General features: G+C 38.1%; 1 protein-coding gene across 1 annotated transcript in view; it reads right to left on the reverse strand.

Annotated features, from left to right (window-relative positions):
- sema3bl (sema domain, immunoglobulin domain (Ig), short basic domain, secreted, (semaphorin) 3bl) overlaps positions 1-26,732 on the reverse strand; it is a 42,638-nt gene extending 15,906 nt beyond the window's left edge. Inside the window, exons 1-3 of the mRNA XM_083555356.1 lie at positions 26,395-26,732; positions 5,839-5,999; positions 1,043-1,102 (exon numbers count right to left, since the gene is read on the reverse strand). Of these exons, the coding sequence (XP_083411482.1) occupies positions 1,043-1,102; positions 5,839-5,999; positions 26,395-26,500 (327 nt within the window). The 5' untranslated portion in view covers positions 26,501-26,732. The remainder of the gene's footprint in view (positions 1-1,042; positions 1,103-5,838; positions 6,000-26,394) is intronic.
- Positions 26,733-27,256: the final 524 nt, after the last annotated feature.

A 27,256-nucleotide genomic window follows, 5' to 3' on the forward strand; every position in this document is an offset into this window, starting at 1 on the left:
CAAGTACAAAGGATTTTGAGATGTTCAAATATATTTATATATATATATATATATATATATATATATATATATATATATATATATATATATATATATATATATATATATATATATATATATAGTCTTAGCTGTATATTACATAGTATAGCTAAATGACCAGCCTTAAGTAACACATTCATTTACAGTCCCTTTAGGATCTGAAAGCAACCAGTTCATAAGTCACTGAATACAAAATGAAACGCAAAAACCATTTACGTACTTGGTTACTATTTATGCTAATTAAGATAGCAAATTTAGCTTTTTATTCTCTGTATAAAGTGTTAAAAAAATATTTTTAATGTAATTATGCTAAAAAAATTATTTTTTTAATTAAAAAATTATGCTAAATGTAATTACTAAAAAATAGCCCTTTGGCTAGCGGGGTGTGTGTCAAATTTCCCCACATCAAAAGATTGTGTCAGGTAGTTAGCAGAGCCACTGAACAGGACAAGCTAAACACTAACAGACGTAATGTGTATGACAAAATCGGCTTGATTGATGATTTTTTTTGTTTCAAGAACGAAAAAGAGGAAAAAGCAGGATACATGAGAGTTAAGGCCTAAAGAGCAGTGGTGTCTTTGGGGCATTTTCGAAAGCCAGAGTAGCTCATTATACTTAATGAGGCCTGTGAGCTTCACCGAGTTCATGGAAATGTGAATAAGTTAGGTCAGCATCGTGCACAGCTTCACTTCTTAATGTGAATGCAAATTTTGCATATCTGCACAAGGCATAAGGAGCAACCTACCCTATTGAATTCCAACTTGGGAAGTAAGAAATTTTTAACACTGTTTAATATAAGAATTAATTTAGATTTTAATTTAATACTTTCTGGCCATGATTTAAGCACTAAACTGTTTGGAAAATGTGTCCATTTGGAGCAGCACTCATCTGTATCAGGATCAAACATTCACCAAAGGAGAAAAGTTTACAGGCAATGGGCCAGGACTCTGGTCAAATTAGGAAATTAAATTAGGAAAACGAGACATAAACATCTTCCGCTCACCTCTGGGTCCTTTCCTTTTAGAATACAGTCCTCTCTGTTCCCAGGCAATGGCCAGTGGATCTGGAAAAAAGAAATGGTATAATGAGATTTATGGATGGATAAATGACTGAATGGGTGAATAGATAGATGGATGTTCTGATTTAGTAATCTTATTACAAATCCCATAAACTTTATGCAGAATACAATGTTTTTCCAACACGGGAATAAAGTCGCATTAGGAATTCTGGGAAAATGCTGCAATGACTAAACTGTATAAGTAATATAAGACAAAAATATTTAATCTATGTTTTACTTAATAGGTGGCCCTATCACAAAATAAATTGCTGTGGAATATGAAATGTGTTTTGGCTGTAATATCATACACCACTGGAAAAAGCTTTACTTTCTCAGATGTGCACTACATAAACCACAGAATGCGAAAGCTTGACCATAACCCTGAAAATATGGGCCTTCCCCTGAATTCACCACATTTGGAATCACATATGCCTAGAATGTCTTTCAATGCTTTACAATTTCCTTTCACTTGAGCTAAGGGACTAAGACCCATTGGCCTAAGACCATGACAATGCCATTGTGCACACAGCGAGCTCCATAAAGACATGGTTTGCCAAATTTAGAGTGGAAGAACTCGATTGCTCTGCACAGTGCTATCATTTAAATCCCTAAACAACTTTTTTTTTTTTTTACACAAGAACCGTGTACTGGTTGGTGCTAGACTGTTCAACCTATTGTTCTATTTTTGGTGTCTCACTTTATTTACATACAGTATATGTGCTTTATGTGTAGGTCTGCATAGCCTTAGTTATTTCTTTGTGGTCTTTTAAGTTCTGAGTAGCACCTTGGTCCTGGAAGAACATTGTTTCACTGTACCATCTGTATATGGTTAAAATGACAGTAAAAGCCACTTGATTTGACTTGAAACCTTTAGGATGACCAGGGACACAGATTGCACCCCAGATTGGCTTCATGTTCTGAAATCTAGTTAAAAACATTCTCAGGAGAATGGAGGCTAAATCTTTCATCAACAGCATTGCTCTAAGAACCCCTTCTAGTGTATTTATTTCCAAGGGATTACATCAACAAATCTTTTAGTCATATGAACCCCACCTTTTTTTTTTTTGCGGATTAAGTGGCTTTCGTTTATATTTCCGAACAAAATCAGGTCACTTCTGTAACATATGGAACTGTATTTCTGTTACTAGATCATCGTGTAATTGGTCCAATATTAATGTTTCCATGAGCCTGCTGGAGTTTTAGGCCAAGTGGTGCTAATTCTGCAGCTGTGAGCATTACCGCAGGCTAGAGAGATCAGACTCTTTATAATAAAATAAAATCATTGATATGCCATGTTCCTTTACCAAATTTTCTCACTACAAATCTAAAACTACACAAATCAGCAAAACTGACATGATTTACTGAAGCTATTACAGTTAGCTTCTTTAGCATTGCATAGCCTTGAGTAATACCAACAGAACAAGCTAAAACTTCAGTCAGTGGCTGAAAGTTTTCACTCATTTTAGCATGTGTTTAGCATTCTTTATAAATCAGCACTAGTGATTTGAGGAGCCGTTTGGAAATTATCCAGCTATTGTGTAATTTCCCTTTAGATTTCTTTGCGAATACAAAAGTTCACACACCAAAACTAGGAATATGACGGTGAACATCTGAAGTCCCACCCTTCGTGTGGTTTAGTCATCACTGAGTCACTCCTGTTTATACACTCTTATATGCTGCTTCATTGTCTAAGTCCGGATGCTGCAATCAACTACATTACCCAGCATCCTTCCTCAACCTAAACATTTCCTGTCTTCTTGATCAAGCTTTTTAAGTGTGTATCTAATCTAACTTAAGACCTGTTTACTGGGGTTAGTCTGTCATCATACCATGTCAGCTGTTTTTGACTTTGTGTCTCTTGAGGAAAAAATAGCATTGCCCCAAATATCTGAGGATGTGATGCATGGTTTACACGAAGAAGCACAGTGAGTCAGTGCTTTAGTTCCTGTGAAGCTGCCCAGCTGTTATTTACCAAAAACAATCATTTATGGAATGGGTTTCCTGTGGCATCCAGTTTTATAGTAACATAGCATGCTGCAGGATTAAATGTGACTATAAGTGGTAAAAAATATAACCTGTAGATCATTAATTAATTTATAATATTGCAGAAATTAGCACATTGCTGTGGTACAGGAAGAAGAATTCACTTTGGGATGCTGTTATTGAAAATTAATAAATTGGTTTTAGGCCGCATGATACCAACCCATCGCTGACTATTTTCCTATAACAACAAACTTACTGTCGTTACTGCTTTATAGTTAACTGGCTATATGTATATATCTATGTTCATGTGACACTAGTAAATGTTTTTATTAGGATTAACTATCAATTACTAATACAAGAGTCTTTCTTCTTTAGGAGTTACAGGTTTGTCCTCAAAGTGTACCTGCCTTTGTTATTACTTTCCTTTACTGTCAGCATTTTAAGGTTTAATTCTGTTTAATTTATATAGCATTTTAAACAATGGCATTTTTAACAGTAACATTACATATGAATTTTTTGCTAGATTTACCTTTAGCCCTATAATTAATAGGTTTCAGTAACCCCATTCAACTGTAATCTTAGTCATTTTTGATCAAATCCAGATGTTAAAAACATTGAAGAAGTTAGCTGATACAGAGATACTAAAGAAAAAACTATTATTGTGCTTTTGAATAGCTTGGTGGTTTTAAGTCCAAGGAAATTAGAAGGTAAACTGGCGATGAAATAGTGGCTGCATCTGGGGTCAAATGTCATGACCTGGGGCGTGGCAGTAGCTCTTGCGTGTCCCTTATCACAACACTATTCTTTGCTTTTCCTATTAGGATCATCTGACCAGCCCACACACACTGACTTGTATTTAGGACACCATTAAAAAAACAATAACCATGAAATTATTACATTTTTTAAAACCATTAAATTATTAGCTGTAATAACTCGAGTTACTCTATTCTATATTTCATTTAATTAAATTTTTTTCGCATTTTTGGTACTAAATCCATTGCTACACAACCTGAAGGATGGTGAGAAGCTGCATCCCAAAAATGTCGCTCTAATGAATGAATGATCCTCAGACCTATTACACACAGCCATAAAAATCAAAACCTTTCTATATAGTCTATGACATCGTGTTTATGACCAATGTGAACCACAGACACTACGCATAATCTCCTCTCGTAAACAAACCTCTTAAACCCCACTTTAATATAAAACCTGACATGTATTAATTAGTGGTGGGAATGTTAGTGTTTATAATTCTAAACACTCTAAATGTGTTTTCACAGATGTGTGGGTGTTTTTAAAAGTTATACATGTGTACAGGGTTCGTTTGTGTGTGTTGGATGTGTTTGTTGTGTTTTTGGCCCTGCCAGTCTTTTAATTAAGCCTCCTGAGAAGGCTGACATGGTACCCAAGAAAACAAACAATATGGTTAACGGTGTGTGAACATGTTTGTGTGTGTGTGTGTTTTTGTGTGTGTGTGTGTGTGTGTGTGAGAGAGAGAGAGAGAGAGAGAGAGAGAGAGAGAGAGAGAGAGAGAGTAGGGGAGCAAAATATATAAGATGTGAGACTTAGGTAAGATTTAAGTGAGAAAATTATGGTCCAGGGATTGCCTTATTACCGGTGTGTGTGTGTGTGTGTGTGTGTGTGTGTGTGTGCGTGCGTGCGTGCGTGCGTGCGTGCGTGCATGCGTGCGTGTGTGTGTATACAGTACAGTATATGTATATTAGTGTGTGTTAATATACATATACTGTACTGTATACACACACACACACACACACTAATGTACAGTATATGTACATTAGTGTGTGTTAATCCTTTCTTTTACCATAGTCAAACACACTGGCATGGACTTCTCAGCATCCTTATCACAGTTTAATACATAATTACATTATAATAACATAATAAAAGTTAGGTATGAGCGATGAGGCTGATGTACAGGATGTCTATCTCACAGAAAATCTTAAATGAATCTAAATTAATTATTATTACCACAAATACAATTTTTACAGTTTGTAATTTTATGTTCTAAACAAGCCATTTAAGATAGATAGATCTGGATTACATTTACATGAATGTAACACAAATTATTTTATCTCAGTATTATAAGAATCTATCTGGCATCAGAGACATGGCTACAGGACAGACACGGCAGGTCTGAGGGTTAAATCAATGAAAATATCATTAGGGCAAAACTCCCTCCCAGGCAGAATTTAACAATTAGTTTAAAAGGCATTAATAGATTGATCAACACATTAACACTATTAAAAATATGTTTCGTTGAAACACATAAACACAACCAATGGCCATTCCTCTCTTGTTAATTGCATATACAGTACAGTGGTCCCCCAGAACGTCGGAAGTTCAGAAAATCCGCAAATTTTGGACGTACCCCCGCAGCCCCAACGGTACCTTTGTGAATTCATAAACATAATAGTGTACAGTATGTGACCAAATACATAGTTTAAAATGTTATTCCTAAAGTTCCTGAACATTCAGTCCCACTGCGGATTCTTGCTGTTAGTTAGGTTACAAGTGAGAACCCGCAATTATCGGGGGTTGACTGCATAGCAAAGATTTTTTGGTCAAAAATCTAGTTTACAGATTTTTCTTACTTTCTTGACAGACAGACAGACAGACAGACAGACAGACAGACAGACAGACAGACAGACAGACAGACAGACGGACAGACACACACACAGAGAGCTAGCATAATTTGCTAAATGATTTCTAGAAATCAGAGATTATATGTTTCCAAGCAATACCTCTTTAGCATCATGGTGTGTGTGGTCCAGTCTAAGAGAGTAGAGAACATCCTTCCCTCCCAGAAAGAGCCTGTCATGGTACTCATCCAAAAACATAGCCGACAGCTGCAGGTCCTCACGCAGGCCCGAGAAGATGGCGGTGCGATTAGTGGCCACCAGGTCTGATCAACAAAAGCAGAAAAACACAAGTCGAAGAGAATTAGTTAACAATGAACATAAATGGATTGACTGAAACACAGATGATGAAGACTTCAATGTTGAAAATCCATTTCACTTTTTATCTTTAAAATCAATTAAATCTCTAACAATGCAGGCAAAGTCAACTCAAGGTTTTCTTGTTATTACCCCTGATGTGTACCATCAATAAAACTTCTTGATGTCTTCTTGAATCCTGATATTGCCTGTTGTTTAATTCAAACATGAGTTTGAATTTAATGATTTAGTTTCTCAGCGAAGGGAACAAACAACCCTAAGCAGTGCACAAATATTTTCTTTTATTACAATTCATTGTTACTGTTGTTTTCACATTTAATGAAAGACAAAAGCAACACGTTCCACTCAAACGAATACACTATTGGCCAAATATAAGGGCAGAAAGAAATAAAAAAAATTCCCAATCCCATGCATGATTACAATAACTTAACTGGTACTTTAGACAAGAGAAATTTATGGCCACCAGGACTGTTCTCTATTTCTCAGACACCATTCCACAATGGCTAATTAACTACCCTTTATTTATGCCTTTATCCAGAGCAGCTTAAGTTGATCTCTTTTAAAGGGTTAGGGGCCTTGCTCAAAGGCTCAAAGGCTCAGGCAGTCCAAGGTCTTAGGGAAAGAGCTACAGTACTGCTGCCCCATGTGGGGTATGTAATATCTAGGGCTGAAATGATTCCTTGAGTAACCTCGAGTAATTAATTTAGTCCATTAAACTACACACGGAGCACTTTTTTCCCCACCGACCATTTTTACTGACGCGCCACCCACTAAACTCTGGAGCGCTCTGGACAGGTAACACAAAAGATGCTGCAAAATAAAAAATGGAAGAACGGGGAGAAAACAGTGAAGGGTAAGTAGAAGACTCAGGCCAAAGAAAATGGCAGAAAGTTTCCAAATTTTGGCATGATTTCAAAGTAAAACATGAAGAAAATACCGTACCGTGCAGTTGCAATTTTTAAAGTAATTATAATAGTTTTTTTTTAATAGATTTTTTTAATCGGTAGAATACTCTATCGTTAGTCTGTTAGTCATATCGAGTAAAACACTAAAATGTGCAGAATATGGGGTTCTCCAAAACCAGAAACTTATTTCATTGCTCACTTGCTTCACTTCAAGTTCATGTTTTTTTCCCTTTCATCCTATCACCCAGAAACTCATAGTCCTGCTTCTCTTTTCTGTTCTTAAATAAATCCCACAAGTCATAACACACAAGCACTAAACTTTTACATTTCCGGATCATCGTTTAGTGAACAACCACCCCCACCCCGAACCATCCCACAACCGCCCTTTTGCTCTCTCAAGGAAATAAGATTTTCATGCAGCATGTTATTGAACTTATTGAACTTTAATGAGCAAAAAAAGTAAAAAGAAATCTGAAATGGATGAACAATGAAATAAGAACTTAACTAGAAAAGCGATGACCTCCAACAAACCAAAGCCTGTCAAGCCAGACAGCACACACACATACACACACACACACACACACACACACACACACACACACACACACACACACACACACACACACACACACACACATATACTTAGAAACTTTACTTGTATCCAGACATCCACATGCAAACACATGACATGCTACAAAAAAAAATAATATTCATATTTGAAAACCAAGGCAATAAAGTTTGCATAAAAATACTTCTTTGATACACACAGAAACACACAAACACCCACACAGCTTTCTGGCAAATTTACATTTAAGCAACTACGATCTACGGCGCAGTTAAATTAAATCGTAACAGTAAATCAAAAAAATATCATGCAGTGCTCTGGTTGGGAAAAAAAATTTACCACATCTGGGTGGTGCCATGATGTGTACGCCTGTGGGTGTTTATTTGCGATGAACTGAACCTTTTTCTGTTTGTGTGTCTATGTGAGAGCGACATGCAGTGTGTGAACCCCCAGCATAGTCCTGTTTTTTATTTTGACTCTATTCATGTAAGCAGACACACTGAGCTTGGCTTCATGTGTGTGTGTTGAAATTGTACTCCATGGATAATATTGATCCATAAGCAGCAAGTTGGTCTTTAAGGAATCACCACAGAAAACGCACGATAAGAACAAAATAATCTTAACATAATCATCTTGAAAAGTGTTGTAATTATTATGTCCTTGCCAAATTATATATATATATGGTCACCATGAAACTTTTATGTTTTCTGTGTATATATTGTTCTGAAAAAATGTTTTTTTTGCTTGTCTCTCTACCAGAGCTCTAAAGTTCAAGTGTTTTAAAAACTAATATTTTTACAAACTGATTTATCAGGATCTTACAGTGTGTACTTTCTACTTATTAAAACACAGATTTTTCTTCTTCTTACACTTCATCAGTCAAACAATTCGATCAAAATATGACAATATGAGGAATTCACACTAAACTATAAAGGTATTTGATACATTATACAGTTTGTGGACACCTGACCATAAGATTCGTAAGTGATTTTTGAGCATCGCATACACATTTAGTCCACATTTACTGTTACAGTATACTCTTCTTTTCTGGGAAGGTGTTCCACAAGATTTTAGATCTTCATCTAGCTCATTTGTTGCATAGGGCCATTGTCATACAAGAACAGGTTTGGGTCTCCTAGTTCATGTTAAAGGAAAATGTAATTGTATGCTATTCAAGGCCATTCTTTACATATGTGCCCTTAACTATGTGGTAAGTGTTTGGGGTTGAACCACATATTGCTGAAAATGTCAGATGCCCCACTACTTTTGTCTCTTTAGTGTATCTTCAGCCAGACTGAACAGATGAAGACATGGTTGCCAACTTTGTTGCAGAAAAACTCAAGTGGCCTCCACAGAGCCTTGACCTCAACCCACAACTTTGGGATGAAATGGAACAATAAATGCTTCCTAGACCTCTTTACTGAACATCATCACCTGACTTAAATAATAGTCTTGTAAACACAAATCCATACACTGCAGAATATCTATTGTAGAAAGATAGATAGATAGATGGACACAATTGGTTATATAATTTTGTCTGTTCAGCGTATGCGATAGAGAGATGTAGCCAAATGTCAGCCACAATGACATCAAACAGACACACAAATCAGTAAATCTTTGTTTCATGAGAAATGTGGGACCATAATCAGAATTCTTTGACACTTCTTGAAATAAGTGAATGCAGCACTTCAGAACATCTGACATTTATCGAAAAATCATCAATATGCTGATAGTGCACACATTCTAACTAATTTCTTTTTTTTTCATGGTTTGAACATAAATGCAACAAACAAAAGTGTGAATATGGGTGCAACCCGAGATGAGTCGGGATCAAAGCTAAAAAGGAAAATGAGAAAATGAAAGCAGTGAACATTGTTTAATCTGGTTACAGCTTTTCTCAAGCTGTAGGACAGACATGTGGACATCTGAAGACAATTAAGCGCAACATTAGATTACAGCCTTCACCACTGTGTCTCTCTCTTTGTCCTGTTTTAATTTACTGACATTCCCACACACACACACACACACACACACACACACACACACACACACACACACACACACACACACACACACACACAACAGTGCTGGCCCTTGCCTCTCTCTCACTGCTGTATAAATAATCTGTTCTTTTAAAACAACACAGTCTTCCCTATAATCAGTAATTAACCTTAAGTAAACCAGAGACATCACTTCACCCGGATATTCCTCAGGTGTTTGTGTTGGCTGGGGGCACACACACACACACACACACACACACACACACACACACACACACACACACCCACACACATATACACACAAAGGTAATCAACCTTACTGGTGGTCGTAAGTGAAATGAGTATCTCTTTCTGCAAAATGACAAAAGATGAAATGTTAAATGAATAATGGCTGAAAGAGAAACAGAGATCTGGGGTGCAGGTTAAGTCAAGAAAAATGTTCATGGGTGTGCAATTGTTCTGGAAATGAGTATTGAAGTAAAAACCCACTGCCATTCATTTCTGTGTGTGTGTGTCTTTGTGAGCATAGGAAAATATTGCAACGTCAGACTTTAATGATCCACTACAGAAACACAGACTCCAGTAACAGGAAAATGAGAGAAAAACTGGCAGATCATTTGAAAGTCTGTCATTGAACCACTGCCCACTAAAACGGCAGGCATTTTTGTGGAAATACCCAAAAAAAGGGGCTTATAGTATTCATTTTGTAAGTATAATGTATACTTGTTAAATAGTGAACGGTGAGTAAATAAAAAGCATTTCTGGCATTTCTATATATAAAAAAGCAATTGCATGTTTGAACTGTAATCAGTGGAGTGGAGAGTGCACGCCTTCCTTCCTCTCCTTTGCTAATCAAGTAGAGTTATAATGCTCAGATTATGAGGGAATTACAATAATTACAAGATGACTACTTGGAGCTGTTCATCTTTTTGGACTTGGCAGAGAAAGAAGTCCATTCTAGGAAAACGCACATACACACAAAAAAACGAATCGCCTTTGAAATATAGTCGATAATAATTAATAACCAGAAAATATTTTATATGATACTATCTTCTGCCTGTCATTATTTGTGTTTGTTACACACCCCCAAATATGGAACTTCAGACAACTGTAATCATAAATCTTGCATGCCATGAATACAGCAGCTGTAAAAAGTACAAGTGCTTCCATTTTATGAGCTGCTTTATTCTTTAAAAATTCCATTAGTTATGCATTAGTAGTGTGTAAATAAACCATAAGTTTAATTCTATTTCAAATATTGTAGACAATAGACTATGGATCTTCACATTAATAAAGCATAGAATATCCTTTCATTTCTATGATCTACTCTATAGTGTTATTTAATGTGAGCAGTGCGGTTTGATTTTCTATATTCCTCTATTCTGCTACTAGTAGGTCATGTGATCATATTTCATTTCCACATATTGCAGCAGGACAATATGGACCAAGGTTATTTATTCTTAACAAGAGATTGTAATTTGTGAATGGGCATGAGACAGTGGCAGAGCAGGTATAGTAGGTCCCAGGTCTAGGTCTAGGTCCCAGGTCCAATTCTGAGCTTATGATACACTCTTTCTGGAGCCTCATATGTTTTCCTTATGTTTCTATAGGATTTCCTTTAAAGCCTTCCACATATTTTATAAAATGATGTCCTTTTCGGGGTGTCCTCCCGCCACACCAAGTGGTCCTATAATAAATTCCCGATCCATTGCAATGCAGTTTAGTATAAAGTAGCTACTGAAAATGAACGAACATATAAATGGACTAATTTACAAAAGGGCAATAAGAAAACTAGCTACTGTTTGTTCAGCACTTTTGTAATTGGAATATTAACAGGAAAATAATTTGTCACAAAGAATAAACAAAAATAGAGACAATGTTGCTCTGTGTTCCAATATAATGAAGTGCAATTCAGATTATTCAGGTTGTTTGTAATCCTTTAAAGATCCTTTCTTGTATGTTTTCTTGAACCTTTTTAAAGTTTTCCTTTAAGATCCAATCATGAACAATGAAAAAAATTTCCAGACCTTGTTGTCTTACCAAACACACATCTCATTATAGAGATCATGTATTTACATCTGGTGTTTCCATACAGCATTTTCATGCAATATCTCAAGATTCAATTTAAATGACATGGATAAAAATATAGCTACTGTTGGGTCCGTGTGCAAGAAATGTTCCCCTCAGCAACTGCCCATGAATCTTGTTTCAGTAGTAAGTCACTCTGGATTATATGTCAAATGAACTTGTTATGTTCTGGTGCACATATCTAGGCCACATGGAAACTGTGGTCTTGGTCTTCGTGTACAGTGTGTGAAAACGATCCACTCCTGGGCAAGGCTTCGAAGAATGTGATTGGTTGAACCTGATGTGTTACGTTCTGTTTCATAATGGCATATTAAACTCTAGAGATGACATGAACATGTTTAATAGATTTTTTCACTTTTCTTCCCGTTAACTGCAGCTTTAACTGAAAAGTTCGTCCATTTCATTTATTCCTCATCAGTAATATATTCAAATCTCCAGTCATTTATATATAATCTTTTGTAATCTCCAGTTATTTATTTATTTACGCAGTGGTAACATTTGATCAAGAGCAAATCTGAGAACACTGAGCATGAGGCAGGAGTGCCAATACAACACAGACCTCAGTGCATTTACAGAATAATAACATACATATTCAAACCTTGGGGCACTGTAGAATGCACATGTAGGTAAGAGGAATCTGAAGAACCTGGAGGAACTCACACAAACACACTGAGAGAATGTGATATTCCACACTATATCCTGAATTCAGGATTAAATTGGAGCCCCTAAAGCTGTGAAGTTGCAAGAGTACCCTTTACTCAAACTCTTAATACATAAATTGTATGACTGTATCTTTTATCTTACACTTATGCACAGCAGGGGTAACACATAAACTTGTGCAATTTGTCTATTGTTTAGAAAGATTTAACTCATCCTATGATGAAAAATCGATCCCTGAGTTTTTGAGCCAAGCCAGAAAGCACGCTAGACCCCTGACACACCACCCTACTAAATAGGCAGTGTAATACGCTTGTTAAGATCCTGGTTTGATGTTTGTATCTCAGTGTTTATATCTAAATCCAGAAGATCTGGAATGGATTATACCTTCCCAGTGTGTGATCAGAGATCGAGTTCTTGCCGTGTTGTAGCTCTTGGCTGTTCCTGTCAGCAGCTGGAGTGTGGAACTAATCGATGGCTGGCAATGCACTTTGCATCATGAGGGAATGATTACAGCGTTGCATGTCACTTAATGCATGATGAAGTGCCGTCCCCCTGGCACTGGGGTGGGCTCTGTGTGCCCTGTGCCTCCTCCTAGGATCTGACTCTTTCTCTTCTTATATGTCTTAACACGGACTGCATTCACAATCAATTCACAATCACGTTCTGAATCAAGTCTTCCATTCACTTTGACATTAAGAATGATTTTCAGAGGATGTTTATACCCTAATATAGTGACGCAATTAAGAAATACAGCCATAAACTCCAAGAATACACATCACAGACCCCATTTTGAGCTTCATAGGTCTGTGAAGTATATCCTTAGGGTTTTGTGACTGTACTGTTTTTGATCACTTGACTTTATTATTATTTCATTTAATGAATTAGAAAAAAGTAAGTAAGTTTCTTTCGGCTTCTCCCGTTAGGGGTCGCCACAGCGGATCCTCCGCACGTTTGATTTGGCATATGTTTTACGCTGGATGCCCTTCCTAACGCAACCCTCCCCAATTTATCCGGGCTTGGGACCGGCACTGAGAGTGGCTGGGGATGGTTCCCTGACCGGGAATCGAACCCGGGTCGCAGCGGTGAGAGCGCTGCATCTTAACCACTAGACCACCAGGGGACCTATTTCATTTAATGAATTAAAGATCCTTATTCCCTTATTATGAATAAATCACTGTTGCATGTCTTAATAGCTGCTTGCTTGAAAGGAAATGGGTCAAACTAAATTCAACTAAAGAGTGATTATAAATAATGTTAACTTGAATCTAACTGCAATTTTGAAATGAAACCGAGGACATGAAAGTAATGAGAAGCATGTTTAAAATTTTCATGTGTAAATGAATAAATGGAAAATCGCTAATGACTTGAAAGGAAACATATAAATCTGTTGTTGTTGAAGAGATCTGAGCTGTAAATAAACAAGGGGTCCCTGTGAAATTCTTTTACTGTGAAAGGGTAAACCCCTGCTCTACAGAACCATTATTACAATTTCTTCCATTTCTCTCACACAGCCAATGTTTTGGTCTTCAGTCTACATGTCTACACAATGCAAAATCATTGGGTCATTGCAAAATGTGTTATAAATGTATTAGGACTCTATTTTCATGGCTGTTGACCAGGCTATAATTACTTAATTTATCAAATGTTTTGCAGTAAGCTCAGATTTTGGAGAAATCCCGGGTGAACATTAAGCTATAAATTTACCTCGTTGTGAGTCCACGCATATGGAAGTATGTTTGTTGTTTTGTTTTCTAATTTCGTTTTAAAAACCTCTGGCCGTGTTGGTGTTTTTCCACATTTCCACTCAAAAGTCATGCTCCTAATGTAGGACTTGCATCATTTAAGATTACAGAACATGACATACTATTACTGAGCTGGAAATTTCATGTGTTTGTAAAAAAAATTTTGTTTTTGAGAAGACTGTTCTAAAGACTAATAGACAAAAACGACAAAAAATATCAGTATACCCATGTGGGCAGGCCTTGAATAAATTGTTGTGTCTCTCAGTTTCATACTGCTTTCAATCCCTTCAGTACTACAGTATTACAGTACTACTGTAATTTTTTGCCATACTCTGAATTTTTGTTTGCTTGCTGATTTGGTCTTTTGTATCAAGTACATTTATTTAAGAATAAATAAATATACATCTATTTAATCTACTTATTTATGCCCCAAAACTTGTACCAAACTTACAGAAAAGCTTTGGTTTTTATATCCTTTTTCATTTCTGCCTATAAAGTCCAGGCCATTGTATATAAACAGAGGCTAAAGGAGTTCAAAGACGTCTCAGTTTATCACTTCTTTTATATTTTCTCATTTTTATAGCTAGAAGGTAAGCAGTGTGTTGTTATGAAGACAGAGAGTCCTCACATATATAGAGACTGTCACAGCTGGTAATCTGACAGCTAGTAAATGCACTTCTTTTGGCTCTATGTCTGGTTACTTTGAATTTCACTTTGAATTATACCGTGACATATTCACCTTCATTCATCTTTTCAACGCTTTGCCCACTTCCTTTCTATAAACAACAAAACCCCTTTTTTCCCCTATTATTTTATTGTGCAAAAGCTTTTACAGCAGGGGTTCTCAACCTTTTTTTGGCCAGTGACCCTATTAAAAAAGAGAGCTGGTGCTAGGATGTGGCATTGCCTCTTTGGTCTCATGTGAATTTTTTTGGAGCTTAAAGAATAAAGCTGCTTAAAGTAAAATAAAATTTTTATGTACTTCATTATTAATAAATATTCATTAAATCAATTTTATATGAAAGGAACGACATTACAATAATGGATACTTTATTGTGGTCTCTATAGAGATATAAACCAATAATTTACTATGAGAAAACATCAACTTTTTAACTTTTTTTTCCCGCTTTCTTTGTTTCTAAGCTTTGAAAAATCTTACTTCCATTTATCAGCCACTTGTGTATATGTGGAAGTGTATATGTTTTTCTACATGTAATCCCAATCTAGTCCCATGGCCACTCAGGCATTCAGGTTAAAAAAAATCACACAATAGGTTTACTAGCAGGCTGCTCTGGTCTTTCTCAGCATGTGTGAGTATACACCATTTTTAAATGCTGGAATTAGCTTTTTACTCTGCAGAGCCACATAATACATGGCCAAACTAAACAGCAGGCAGGGATACAGTTTGAAGACTCAGTATTAAGCCCTATTTAAGACTGGACCAGTTTGAAATTGGGACGTGAGAAATTTTTGTGGAGTTTCTTTGGGATTGTAACCCCATCTTGGTCCATAATGTCAGTCTTTTTTTCTTTTTCTTTTTTTTCATGGACTGTGCATGCACACATCTGGAAAGTTTACCTTCTGTAATCTGAACAGTGGAAATAATGCCATGTAATGTACCGTACATACTGGTCGAATTGACATGCTGGTAAAGATTCCACTATATCCTGTGGGAAAAGACATTTCATGCTATTTAATTGTCCGAATAAAGACTTTCACGGAAATACTTGCTCTTTTCAATCATTTCTTAAGGAATCCATTATGAAAGAAAGTTTTGGCTGAGCTTGAGATGCAGAACAAGGGTTTTAGATGCATTCCCAAGGGTTTTTAAGTAAGTTGCTGAGCATGCATAAAGGGTGCATGTAAGTTAGGGTCACGTGGCCTGCTAATGATTAAGAACAACAAGGTCAAAATATTTTTGTAATGCTTGTATTTTTTATGAGGATACATAATGAAGACACTTGAATCTCTGTCATTTATATATATCATCATTTTCCAGTGATCTGTATGTTCAGAAAGTCATATCCAGTTTAAATAATACTTTGGTACAAATATTTGATCAATGTGTTTCAGAACAAACAAATGAAGCTCTTTTGGAACTATGACTAAGATCAGAATGAAATCTTAATACTGATATAGAATTTCAAAACCATGAATAAATCAGTACAGTCAAAATCAAACTTTAATTGGAATCTTACAAGATCACACTCATGCAAACCTGTAACAGTTGAGTGAAGGTTAGGGTTGTATTGCACTAGCATCATTGGTATAGATTTATTTTTTTTAATGAAATAATCATTAAAAAAATGTGTTTAAATCTGTCAGGCCTTTGACTTCGGGTTTGGGTACAAGATGAGCTTATGCATTTAGGTTATCTCTGATCCTGTTTCATTTTCTTGGAACAAAACATTTCTACTTTCCCTTTTTATTCCCCCAAACTACTGGAAATATTCTCAAGCTGATTTTCATGGCTCGTTTAATTATTTATAACCTCATCTGTCACAGACTTTACATTTTGTTTCTTTTCGTCTTTTAATCATTCTTCTATATAGATATAGAATTAAGAAGGGTCAAAATACAGAAATCAACCTTTTAGAAACTCATAAAGTGAACTGTCACAATTCTGAAAGTTAAAAGAAAATTAATCCTGATTCCAAGTATTATGTAAATTGGTATAACTAGGGAATTATACATGTTATGGAATTTAAAGCTACTATCCCCTCTTGGATTGCTGTCCCATGCTGAGTGTGCTCCAGCCTCGAACCAGGTCACTTACTATGCACAAGGCAATGGTTCTGAGATCAGTGTTTTTATAATTGACTATCGGAATTAGGCTATGAATGTGAAATTGTTTACATCCTGCCAGTAGACAGCTGGTTGGCCAGTTGTCACCCTTTGAGAATGGTTTCCATTGGTTTGTGTGTGTGTGTGTGTGTGTGTGTGTGTGTGTGTGTGTGTGTGTGTGTGTGTGTGTGTGTGTGTGTGTGTGATAAAATCCAGAGCTGGAGATAGCAGGCAACAAAAACTCTGGAGGAACGATACACAACATAGTAGCATTTTTTCAGTCAGCACATGGATCAGAAACCGAGGAACCAGCCCTCTCTCGGTTCTCAGTCAACGGAAGCTTACTGCTGTATGTGTGTTGATTAAGTGTCATGAGGGACATACAGTAAGTCTCCATTATGTCCAGTTTCTACAGTAAATGTATGCCAGTTTCCATTGTGTGCATGCACAGGTGTGTGTGTGTGTGTGTGTGTGTGTGTGTATGTGTGTGTGTGTGTGTGTGTGTGTGTGTGTGTGTGTGTGTGTGTGTGCCCTGCCAAACCAAAGCCATGACGAATGTGCAATGCATCTAGTATAGGCGTATTGGGAATTGGGGCCTTATGGACAGACATTTCATTTCCTAACACACTTGTCAAAGAGTTGAAACTAATCCAGTAAGTATTTTAGAGTGAAACTTAATCATGCACATGCACAACAGTGTTGTTGAATTCCCAATTCTGATTGGTCAGAAAGTGTTGATTAATTTGCTATAATAGAGGCTCTGACGGTAGTGCCAGATTAAAGGCAATATTCATATACAGATTGGGGTCATATTCGCAAGTGGATCTTGAATGTAGCCAAATCAGTCTAGTATTTCTAATTACCAGATGCAATCCAATGAATTTTATTAATCCATGTTGATCTTATTACAATAAACCTATCATCATCATCTTCTCCCGCTTATCCGAGGCCGGGTCGCGGGGGCAGCAGTCTAAGCAGAGATGCCCAGACTTCCCTCTCCCTTGACACTTCTTCCAGCTCTTCCGGGGGGACACCAAGGCGTTCCCAGGCCAGCCGGGAGACATAGTCTCTCCAGCGTGCCCTAGGTCTTCCCCGGGGTCTCCTCCCAGTGGGACGCGCCCGGAACACCTTCCCAGGAAGGCGTCCAGGAGGCATCCGGAACAGATGCCCGAGCCACCTCAGCTGACCCCTCTCGATGTGGAGGAGCAGCGGCTCTACTCTGAGCTCCTCCCGAGTGACCGAGCTTCTCACCCTATCTCTAAGGGATCGCCCAGCCACCCTGCGGAGAAAGCACATTTTGGCCGCCTGTATCCGGGATCTTGTCCTTTCGGTCATGACCCAGAGCTCATGACCATAGGTAAGAGTAGGAACAGACCGGTACATCGACCGCATTACTGCAGAAGCTGCACCGATCCGTCTGTCAATCTCCCGTTCCACCCTTCCCTCACTCGTGAACAAAACCCTCAAGATACTTAAGCTCCTCCACTTGCGGCAGGAAGTCTCCACCAACCTAAAGTGGGCAAGCCACCCTTTTCCGACTGAGGACCATGGCCTCGGATTTGGAGGTGCTGATTCTCATCCCAGCCGCTTCACACTCGGCTGCAAACCGTCCCAGTGCATGCTGAAGGTCCTGGTCTGATGAAGCCAACACGACAACATCATCTGCAAAGAGCAGAGACGAAATGGTGTTGTCACCAAACCAGACACCCTCCGTCCCCTGGCTGCGCCTAGAAATTCTGTCCATAAAAATTATGAACAGAACCGGTGACAAGGGGCAGCCCTGCCGGAGTCCAACATGCACCGGGAACAAGTCTGACTTACTGCTGGCAATGCGAACCAAGCTCATGCTTCGGTCGTACAGGGACCGGACAGCCCTTAGTAAAGGGCCCTTCACCCCATACTCCCGGAGCACCCCCCACAGGCCGCCTCGAGGGACACAGTCGAATGCCTTTTCCAAATCCACAAAACGCATGTGGACTGGTTGGGCAAACTCCCATGAACCCTCCAGCAGCCTGTAGAGGGTATAGAGCTGGTCCAGTGTTCCACGGCCTGGACAAAAACCACACTGTTCCTCCTGAATCCTAGGTTCTACTATCGGCCGTATTCTCCTCTCCAGTACCCTGGCATAGACTTTCCCAGGTAGGCTGAAAAGTGTGATCCCCCTATAGTTGGAACACACCCTCCGGTCCCCCTTCTTGGGGTCTCTGGGAGGGGTGCTGGACAGTGCTCCGACTGGGGACTCCGTCGTTCTACTGGGAGACTTCAATGCCCACGTGGGCAGCGACAGTGACACCTGGAGGGGCGTGATTGGGAGGAACGGCCCCCCTGATCTGAACCCGAGCGGTGTTCAGTTATTGGACTTCTGTGCTAGTTACAGTTTGTCCATAACGAACACCATGTTCAAGCATAAGGGTGTCCATCAGTGCATGTGGCACCAGGACACCCTAGGCCGTAGGTCGATGATCGACTTTGTGGTCGTTTCATCTGACCTGCGGCCGTATGTCTTGGACACTCGGGTAAAGAGAGGGGCGGAGCTGTCAACTGATCACCACCTGGTGGTGAGTTGGATCCGATGGCGGGGGAGGAAGCTGGACAGACTCAGCAGACCCAAGCGTACTGTGAGGGTCTGCTGGGAACGTTTGGCCGAGTCTCCTGTCAGAGAGATCTTCCACCCCCACCTCCGGCGGAGCTTTCACCGGATCCCGAGGGAGGCCGGAGATATTGAGTCCGAGTGGACCATGTTCTCCACCTCCATTGTCGAAGCGGCCGCTCGGAGCTGTGTCCGTAAGGTCTCCGGTGCCTGTCGAGGCGGCAATCCCCGAACCCGGTGGTGGCAACCAGAAGTAAGGGATGCCGTCAAGCTGAAGAAGGAGTCCTTTCGGGCCTGGTTGGCTTGTGGGACTCCTGAGGCAGCTGATGGGTACCGGCAGGCCAAGCGAACTGCAGCACGGGTGGTTGTGGAGGCAAAAAGTTTAGTGAGGCCATGGAGAAGGAATATCGGCTGGCCTCGAAGAGATTCTGGCAAACCGCCCGGCGCCTCAGGAGAGGGAAGCAGTGCCCTACCAATGCTGTTTACAGTGGAGGTGGGGAGCTGTTGACCTCAACTGGGGATGTCGTTGGACGGTGGAAGGAATACTTTGAGGATCTCCTCAATCCCGCCGTCACGTCTTCCATTGAGGAAGTAGAGGCTGAGGGCTCAGAGGTGGACTCGTCCATCACCCAAGCTGAAGTCACCGAGGTAGTAAAGAAACTCCTCGGTGGCAAGGCACCGGGGGTGGATGAGATCCGCCTTGAGTACCTCAAGTCTCTGGGTGTTGTGGGGCTGTCTTGGCTGACACACCTCTGCAGCATCGCGTGGCGGTCGGGGACAGTGCCTCTGGAATGGCAGCATTTTTTTTAAACAATTTAATGTTATTTTTACACATTATAAGCTTAAAATAGTCTTGTTTTATTGGCAGATCATTCCAAGCATTTATTTATTGGAAGAAAACGACGAGCTTTGATTGAGTAACCATGTCCAGAAATAGAACTGCTGGTCTAAGATTTTGTTTACTGTAATCTTATAATAAGAAATACTGGAGAAATTTGAGACCACTATTTCTGTGGTGGAAAATTCACATAAATGGATTAATGATATGATGACAGTTTCTATTAGATGTTTAGCTTTTCTGGAACAAGCCACAAGTTTTTTACAAGGAGCTTTGTAAAAGCTTTTTTTCAACATAAAGAAGTTTCCAGCCAGTAGGCCTTTAGGATTCTTAGTTACATGACAAGCTGCATTTTTTTATACAGAGAGAAAAAGCAACTAGTGAGGGAATGACTATTTAAAGCTGCTGTAATGTACAATAAGTCAGTATGGAATTATTGCAACTTCCCAAGACCAACGTCAGCCATTTGGTTGGGTAAATTTTTGTCCCTTGAGTTTGGATTAGCAATTGTTTATGAATCACTGTACTAACTCAAATTACACAATTTGATAAGCTAAAGTTTCTTCTTACTAATTCACGAATATATGAGAGCAATGTTTTTCTAATGATATTTTTGACAGTTTTATGCTTTTCTCATTGGAACTGTGGCTTTACCATTTTAGGCTACATTTCATGACTGGATCTTGTACTTATTTTTTGCATATTATTACTGAAAACCATACTGTAAACTGTAAATGCAGAAAACAGTTAATGTAAAACATCTTCGCAATTAGTGTGATGGCCATCAATACTTACATAACAAGAATATTATCTGTCTAAAAGAAATACAAGTTGCGTTTGAACTATAATGCACACTACAATCTCTACAATGTTTCAACTGTATAATTTCCCAAAACTGCCTAATTGTCCCTTACCCCTACCAAATCTTTTTCCTGCCTTTCTGTATTTTAAGCTGTTTTAAAATATCTGGGAACATTAATAGACATAATTTGAGGGAGAGAAAGGGAAAAACAGATGGTGTGGTGATGTGGATGGACATTTCTTGACCATATGGGTGATTTTATTCCTTCATGTAAACTCCAACATTCAGAATACCCCTACCCTATGTGTGTGTGATGAAAATCCGCCATTTCACAACACATAAAAGCATACAGTACAACTTGTGCATATAGCAGAAGTCAAAATTAACCTACTAGAAATTACTTTTTCACACACACACACACACACACACACACACACACACACACACACACACACACACACACACACACACACACACACTCACACAAAAGAGGGAGTTTAACTAAAACAGACACACAAATAAGTGAGTGTATTTAGGAACTACCACAGATTATTAATTATTACAGGTACCGCAAGAGATTAGCTTATCGAATAACATATTAAAGTTTGTGCCCTTTACTTGGCTTTGAGAAATCCCGTTTGCGAGTAAAAGAGTGTGAGAGCATTTCTATCTCTTATCAGTAAGCAGGCAGGTCAGGGTGTAGGTCAACTATTAGCTCAACACTTTCAGATACGATGGCAAAGGAATGACTTTTCAAGAAGCAAAAATATTTAGCTGGACTAGAGGGAAATCCCTAGAGATTTACTTTATCACACCCACTTACACAGGAAAGACTGCTAATTAATCATTTAGCAAGCGAGGCACTGCACACCCACCCACACCCGTGTGTATATATATATATATATATATATATATATATATATATATATATATATATATATATATATATATATATATATATATATATATATATATATATATATATATATAAAGGGTGTAACGGTACACAAAGTTTATGGTTCAGTACGTTGCAATGAATTACGAGTTAACTTGTGACAATCATCTGATAAATATTGTAAATATGTAAATATTGTATTGTAAATATGTAAATATGTAAATATGTAAATACGTAAATATTGAATTTTTTTAAAGATGTGTTCTACTTAACTGTTTTAATTACTTCAGCATTCTTTAACAGATGTCTTCATTCTTTTCATCCTTCATTCATTCACTTGCTCAATATGTGGAATTGTCAGGATTATCTCCTTTTAAAAGAAATTCTTGTAGCTAGACGTAAAAAGCTAAGAATCCATAGCGCTAGTGTTATATACATATAAAAGCTGTCAATCGATTTAAATGCTTCATCACGTTTTATCGTATGATTGTCACAAGTTAACTCGTAATTCATTGCAACTTAATTATTATTATTGTCTGTTCTAAATGTACCTTAAATGAATACTTTTGAAGTTTCAAATTCTTAAATCATCATGGACATTGAGAAAATATTGATGCATTACGCAAATATATGTTTATAATTAGTAAAACCAGACTCAACATAACACCAAATGGTGGTTTTAATTGCCGGATGTGTGCATTAGGGCAGATTTAGCTGCTTGATTTGACACTTGGCAAATCAGTAAAACAAACTCCAGCTGAGGTTTTTATATCTGAGTTATTTTGTATAATTTTCTTATCTTTATTTTATGCTATTTATATTTTTTTAATAGCGTTAAATATATATATATATATATATATATATATATATATATATATATATATATATATATATATATATATATATATATATATATATATATATATATATATATATATATATATATACCCTGGATGGGAAACCAGTCCACTGCAGGGCACAACACACACATCTTCGGACTAGGGTCAATTTTGTATAGCCGAACCACCTATTGGAATGTTTAAACAGTTGGAGAAAAAAACCTACATGGATATGTGAGAACATTGTAAATGGCACACAAGCAGTAACCTAAGATCAGTCCCAAACTAAAAATCCTGAAGATCTGAGTTGGCAGTCTGCTGCAATGCTGCTTCTGATTACATGTGAATACACAATGATACACACAAAATATCAGATTTTAATTTATTCAGACATCTTTACCAAGGAAAATTTCTCAGCTGTCTCTCATCCATAGCTCCACCTACATGGTTCCCACAGTTCAAGACACACATGTCCATGAACACAAGCTGTGACATTCACACCCTTAGCACTAAAGCCCTTATTTTTCAATAAACCCTTTGTTAAGAGTACAGAAGCAAAGTTACTTCAGCTGTCTGGGAAATCAAATATCTGGCTACAGAACACCCTATTCTAGCACAGCAAATCAAATGTTACAATACGGAAGTGTGAAGTGTTTTATTGTCTGCCATTTTTCACTTTGACAAGGAAATTGCCTCAAATATCAGCGGTTTCATGAAAAATTCTGCTCATAAAGCGTGTTAACTCAATGCCTTTGGCATTCAAGGACTTACATAGTGAACTGAATATGGGCTGAAATGGTACTAATATGACTATTGAGTTGCAACTAGGGAAAAGTAGATTAAATCACCATGGACGTGTTATCAGCAAAGTGGAGTAATGAGCCAGAGGGAATCTCAATGTGCAACATAATTCTTTATCCCACCACAAGGACTCAAAGTTTTAGAGTTAATGCTTAAATCCGATCATTTTATTTAGGTGATTAGTATAAATCAGATCCCACTCCTGACTTGAGCCACATATACAAAACTAACAACAGGCCACCAGGCACAACCAATATTACATTTCAGCCCACTGTAAATGTACTTGCAAGGTCACAAATTGCACACAATTGTATAGGATAGGTCTTTTCATGCTGGGGTAATAAAATGTTCCTTTAATTTAACTACAGGGCCCAAACCTGTTCCAGTATGACAACACCCCCTATGCATAAAACAAGCTCCATAAAGACATGATTTGCCAAGGATGGAGTGGAAAATCATGGGTGGCCTGCACAGAGCCTTAAACTCAACCTTACTAAACACCTCTGGAAAGAATGCTCACTAATGCTCATGTGGCTGACTGAGCACAAATCCTCACAACTGCTTTCTTTCCAAAATCTAGCAGAAAGCTTTTCCTGAAGAGTGGAGATTATTATAACAACAGATAGGGGACTACATCGGGAATGGGATGTTCAAAAAACACATATGGTCACGATGGGCAGGTGTCCACAAACTTTTGGATTCGTTGTGTATATAAATGAAAAAAGTCACAGAAATGTGATCATAATTTAGCTTAGCTCAAGCAGTGATGAGTTGTAATGTAAAGGGCTGTTGCATGTGATATGTTGTTTGATCTGTGGAAGGAAATATCCTCCCCAAAGACAAATTTCTATCTGGTTTAGATATTTTTTAATGGCTCACAATTTGTAGAGAACAATGGAAATGTTACAGAGAAAACTGTGTAGCCAAGCCTGTAAAATATCCACCTGTATATAATTCCATGTAAAATGAACCATTCATATTTTTGGCCTTTGGTATTGTTTCACAGTAAATTGAATATGTATTGTACACTGATTAGCCACCACATTAAAACCACATATTATGATATTGGGCTCAGCAGGTACCCCATGCTCCACCAAAACAGCCATGACCCATTGATCCATGGACTCCACAAGACCTCTCTGAAGGTATGCTTATGGTATCTGTCACCATAATATTAACAGCAGATGCTTTAGCTCCTGTAAGGTGTTAGGTGGGGCCCCCATGGATTCCATTTGTTTGTTCAGCACATCCTGTAGATGCTTGATCAGATTTGGATCTGCGGAATTTGGAGGCCAAGTCAACACCTTGAACTCTCTTTCATGTTTCTCAAAGCCTTTCTGAACAATTTTGGCAATTTATTCAGCATTAAGAAGCCACAGCCTTTAGGGAATGGTGTTGCCATGAACCACTTGTTCAGAAACAATATTTAGGTAGATGGTATGTGTCAAATTAACATCTTCTTGAGTGCTAGGACCCAAGGTTTCCAAGGCGAATACTGGCCAGAACATCATAGTGTCTCTGCCTACTTGCCCTGACATCCAATGATGCACACACCCAGCTAAACTGATGTAAAAGAAAATGATTAGAACAGGCCATCTTCTTCCTTTGCCCCATGGTCCAGTTGTGATGCTCGAATGCCTGTTGTAGGTGTGTTTGGCAATGGAAACAAAAGTGGTCGGCATGGGCACACTGAATGGTCTGTCTGAATTGCAGCAGCATACACAGCAATATGGGATGCACTGTGTGTAATTACACCTTTCTATCAGCCAACATAATTTCAGCAATTTGTACTACAATAACTGCCAGGTGAGACCAGACTGTCTAGCCTTTACTCCTCATGGGATTCATTAAATCAATGGTCTCTTTTTCACTGGTTGTCCTTCCTTTGACCACTCATGGCAGGTAATATCCATCAGAAACTCCCAATAAGACATGCTTTTATGGAAGTGCTCTGACCCAGTAGTCTCGTCAAAGTTGCTCAGACTCTCTCATCTGCCCGTTTTTGCATTTGGCTTCAAACTTATCTGATGTTAATTAGTTAGTATTCACTGGAATATATGGCCATATACATGCATTAAAATGTAACCATTGTGTTATCTCAATTATAAAATTGAGTCATCAAATGCTCATTGATAGTTTTTCTATGGAAATGTGCTACTTTTGAACTAATCACTCAGTTCGTTCATTAATACTCTTTCATCCATTATTCATTCATTAAAATTGAAATAAGAAATGCTGCAACAAAGCAATATCGTGTTCCATTAACGAATTCATTCATTAGAACTTTGCAACGACCTACAATTATACCCTGGTAATTAACTTCTTTGTACTCTTCGAATCTGGATTTAGTTTTTTTGTTCTTTTTATCACTGGGAAAAAAGAACCGAGCACGCGCTTTTGCATTGCACTTGATGCGTCATACACAAGGCACCCGAGACAAGACAGGGATCAGGACTGAATGAGAAAGTGTGTGGAGACAGTGCATGCAAACCGCAAACAAACAAACAAACAAACACCATGCCTGATTAGGGAAAATGATCACTTATAACCTTGTAGTATTTGGTTTCGGTGGAGTGACAGAAAAACTACAAAATACAAGTGTGTATATATATATATATATATATATATATATATATATATATATATATATATATATATATATATATATAAAATCATTATAAGTCATGTATATGCAATAAAATAAATGTTTTTTTTCCTGTCTAATGCATTACATACCACTTGTTTAATGCGGATGGATGTCTCTGTCTCTCCAATAATGAAAAACTTTCTAATCTCTAAAAAGTAAAAAAAAATAAAATAGATTTTTTTGTTACCTTTGTATGAGAGGCGAAGACGTGGGACGTTTAGTTTGTTGGCAAAAGCCGTCGTAAAAGCGACAGCAGTTAAAAAGAAACACGTTGATAAAACGGATAGTTCCATTATTCTGCGCTCCGGTACAGCGCGCGCGACCAGGCGGCTCCTGTTCAAAGTGCGAGACTCTTTTTCCTCCTGCACGCGCGCTGCTCTGCGCTCCTGCCCACAGTCCGAATAGCGCACCCGCCCCTCACAGCGCGCGCAGCAACACGCTATACACAGTGCGGAAAGAAAGCTAGAATGAGACGAGAGGAAATTACACGTCCAGTATGTCTTACTACCGAATTAGACGTCCACAGAAGCACGCCTCCTAGTGAACTACTTTGATACATTAGAACAGTACGGTGCGGGTTGGGACAGTTTTGAACAAGCACCTGCACAACACTACACTATCTATATGTGGTGTGATACAATGGCAGAAATGGTTTGGTCTACTTCATATGTTCATTCGCAAATTAGATACTCTCTGTCTCTTCCAACCCCCTACTATCTCTCTCTCTCTCTCTCTCTCTCTCTCTCTCTCTCTCTCTTTCTCTCTCTCTCTCTTTCTTATATACACACACACACACACACACACAAAAAGAGTGAAAAATGTTAAAGGTATACATATACTATTTTTATGTACACCAACACACACACAATTTAACGCTATTAAAAAATATAAATAGTATAAAAAAAAAATATATATATATATATATATATATATATATATATATATATATATATATATATATATATATATATATAAAATAAAAAAAAATTTCTGATCATGTGCAGCACCAGCGATTCATTCATTCCCAGCTCTCTCTCTCTTTCTCGAAG

Source organism: Silurus aristotelis (assembly GCF_946808225.1).
Source record: "Silurus aristotelis genome assembly, chromosome: 11".
NCBI classification, from domain to species: Eukaryota; Metazoa; Chordata; class Actinopteri; order Siluriformes; family Siluridae; genus Silurus; species Silurus aristotelis.